This window comes from Octopus bimaculoides, chromosome 24, assembly GCF_001194135.2.
Source record: "Octopus bimaculoides isolate UCB-OBI-ISO-001 chromosome 24, ASM119413v2, whole genome shotgun sequence".
Taxonomy (NCBI): domain Eukaryota; kingdom Metazoa; phylum Mollusca; class Cephalopoda; order Octopoda; family Octopodidae; genus Octopus; species Octopus bimaculoides.
The window spans coordinates 1,732,128-1,735,516 of NC_069004.1; the positions used below are offsets into that span (position 1 = coordinate 1,732,128).

At 36.6% G+C, this 3,389-nt stretch overlaps 1 protein-coding gene across 1 annotated transcript in view; it reads left to right on the top strand.

The window, feature by feature from the left end:
• The first annotated feature begins 460 nt into the window (after positions 1-460).
• Positions 461-3,389, top strand: part of LOC106875889 (uncharacterized) — a 14,261-nt gene continuing 11,332 nt past the window's right edge. Inside the window, exon 1 of the mRNA XM_052976489.1 lies at positions 461-496. Coding sequence (XP_052832449.1) covers positions 461-496 — 36 coding nt within the window. The remainder of the gene's footprint in view (positions 497-3,389) is intronic.

Sequence of the window (3,389 nt, forward strand, 5' to 3'; positions counted from 1 at the left end):
ATATATATATATATATATATATATATATATATACATGCACACACACACACACACACACACATAAGAAATTAAATGAATGACAAGGGAATAAAAAAACTATTTCATAAACCTCATTAGCTTACAGCTGTTTCTGCAACAAGATGCAGTGCACCCACATTTGGGTACTTGTGTATCAGCCTTATAATATCATCGAAGCTTCAAAAACAAAGTGCAGTTCATAAATCCTGAGGGAAAATCAATGCATTAGTCCCTATAGTATTTATTTATTTATTCACAGCAAACCACAACATCGACAGAGCAGAATTCGGTCCCTAGACCCGTGAGACACCCAGGCAAATCATTGCGCTGGGCCCTATAGTGTTTATTTATTAACAACAAACCATAGCATACATAGATCAGAATTGGGTCCCCTAGACTCGTGAGGCCCCCGGACAGCTACTCAGTGTGCCCATGCCTTAAGATGACACTGACTTCACGAACGTCATCTGATAGTTCTGTAAGACAGAGCTGAATTTCTTCGTCGAGGGTTTCAAGCCCCACTCGAACGTCTCAAATGCCACTGGCTGGAAAATGTAGCTTACCAGGGAATTACTGTATCTTGGAGTCTTATTCCGTTCAGTAGTCTACACCACTGTCGTTGCTGCAACATTTAAAGACGTGTGACGGAGCGAAAGAGAGAGAAACAGAGACACTCTTTTCAACGCTTTTGCTACCATATTTTTATTGAAATACATTGCCCCTATTTCAATTAAGCTATTTCAATTAAGCTATTTCAATTAAGCTATTTCAATTAAGCTTGAAAATAATGAAGAATACAATAAAATAACTTTCTCGTTATTAATCTGGTGTTTGGAGCAAATTAACATGAAATTTTGTTGGAATATATTAATTTACATCACTTTAAATCGGGGATTTTCAACCGGGCTCCATAATAAGATTTTGGGTGTCCACAGATGCAATATAGTAAATTGGGGGTCCATGGTAATTTCCCAAGGACCATGAAAAAATTGTGCTTCAACCCAGTAAAGTTTATGTACAATAAATTGGTTATACGTCCTCAATACATAAAATATTTTCACAATTTTTATACACTTCCTAATAGTGTTTAACTATAGCAATAACATCCAATGTTTATGGGGTCCACCAAGGTAAAATAAAGGGGACCAAAAGAAAAAATGGTTGAGACACCCCGCTTTAGATCAAGAACTTTGTGTCATAGAACCAGGAGCAGTCTCAGGTAGGTTGGTATCAAAAGGTTTAAGGGTCCCACCTCTAGTGCAAGAGTGAAGGGTGAGTTCATTGCAGTAGCATAGCTGGAGGGGACAGGGGCGATGGAAAGGAGCGCTCAGCTCCCGAGCCACGCTTTTATGACCGTGGTACTTTTGGACCTGCTATATACGCATTGATAGGCATTTGTAGAGTGGGAAGAGGTACAGGGGCTACACCGGGAACACACACACTTGTTACATCACTGTCCTCTAATCCCTGAACAATTAGGTTCATTTTTGTATTGAGAGAATATTTAACCTGGCTGGGGTTCGCTCGTTTACTTAATCAAGTCTATTGTAGCGTTACGGCGAGCAAAGTAAGTGCTTAGCTTTATAAACGATAATAATTCTTCATTAATGTTTTAAGATGTGTTTTTATTACAAGTAAAAGCTCTGTCAATAGGAGGGAGTGTGCCTTGAGAAAAAATACGAATACAAGGCGTTCTTATTTCCGCTGTCATCTCAAACACTGGGTGCTTACAAAAGAGATTGATGTTTTTTTTCTTTTACTTTTTTCCTTGTATCAAGAAAGTCGGTGGAAATCTAACGATATTATATTCTTTGTTTGAGAAATATAACCATAAATCCGACTTATATATGTGTGTGCGTGCGTGCGTGCGTGCGTGTGTGCGTGTGTGTGTGCGTGCGTGCGTGCGTGTGCGTGTGTGTGTGTGTGTGTGTGTGTGTGTGTGTGTGTGTGTGTGTGTGTGTGTGTGTGTGTGTGTGTGTGTGTGTGTACATATAGTATGCATCTAATGTGTACCCGTCAAGTCAGTCTCTTGCTACTCTGAGTTTCGCCTGTGGCTGCACAGGTTCTTCAGGTAAATTACGACTGAAGAAAATTACGGAATTTGCACCACACGCACACACATACACACACACACATACACTCACATTAGATAGATAGATAGAGAGATAGATAGATAGATAGATAGATAGATAGATAGATAGATAGATAGATAGATAGATAGATAGACAAGTATCTCAAAAATATAGAGATATCATCATTTTTGAAAGATTATTTCTAGAAGCAAAATAGTTGACATTCGATGCATTTAAATGTCTAATTTATCTTTTAATAGACATGCCTTGTACAGCTATTAATTATTTTTACCTGTTTGGAAATCATGCTTCATGAGCAGTGTCCGCACAGATAAACATGTGTAGTGTGTCTATTTACATTTGAGCTATCTGTGTACATATATATATATATATATATATATATAATTATATACATATATATATATATATATATATATATATATATATATATATATATATATATATATATATATATATATATATATATACATATATATATATATTATATCTATAATATAATTATAGATATAATATATATGTATATATATTATAGATAGATATATATCACACGCATACATCACATACATACGTGTGTGTTTACAGGCTGTCCATGGCAGCGACCTCTGATACTTCTTTGCCCCTGTAGAAAGGCTTTCCATGCCAGCCCAGGTCCTCCACGATTCCAAATGACGTAAACATGCAAATTCGTAGCGTGGCAGCGAGGTTAAGAACTATGCCTCACAACCCCGTGATTTTGGGTTCAGTCCCCACTCAGCGATATTTATTTGTTTGTTTTTTTAATTGTTTTTGCTACGCATACCTGACGTCTAACTTCTCTTCTAGCGACTTGGTATTGTTTTTTGTTGTCCACTTTAAATATTTCTATATTTGTCTCTAAGCTTTTATATTGCTTTCAACGATGCTATTTCATCACAATATCACCTTGCACCTGGCTGGAACCTTTCCCTGCAACCACAAATCTGTCTTGTAGAAACTTTCAGTTGTTCTCTTCGGTCCAGTGCACCAATTCGTACATCATCAAATCTACAATTGGTCCAGAGCTCTTTCAGCTTCGCTTGCTTTGTTCCAAGACAAGACAGAAGAGGATTCATACAATTCTGGCCAACGACCACACTCTACACACTTTACTTCCAAATTCTGCTATAAACAATGAAAGCAAGTGAAAACATTATAACTTGGTGTACATACACGACAGAGTTCAAGGTCACTGGTTTTAATTGCTTAATATCAATTTCTACCCTTATTATTTAATTTATATATATATATATATATATATAT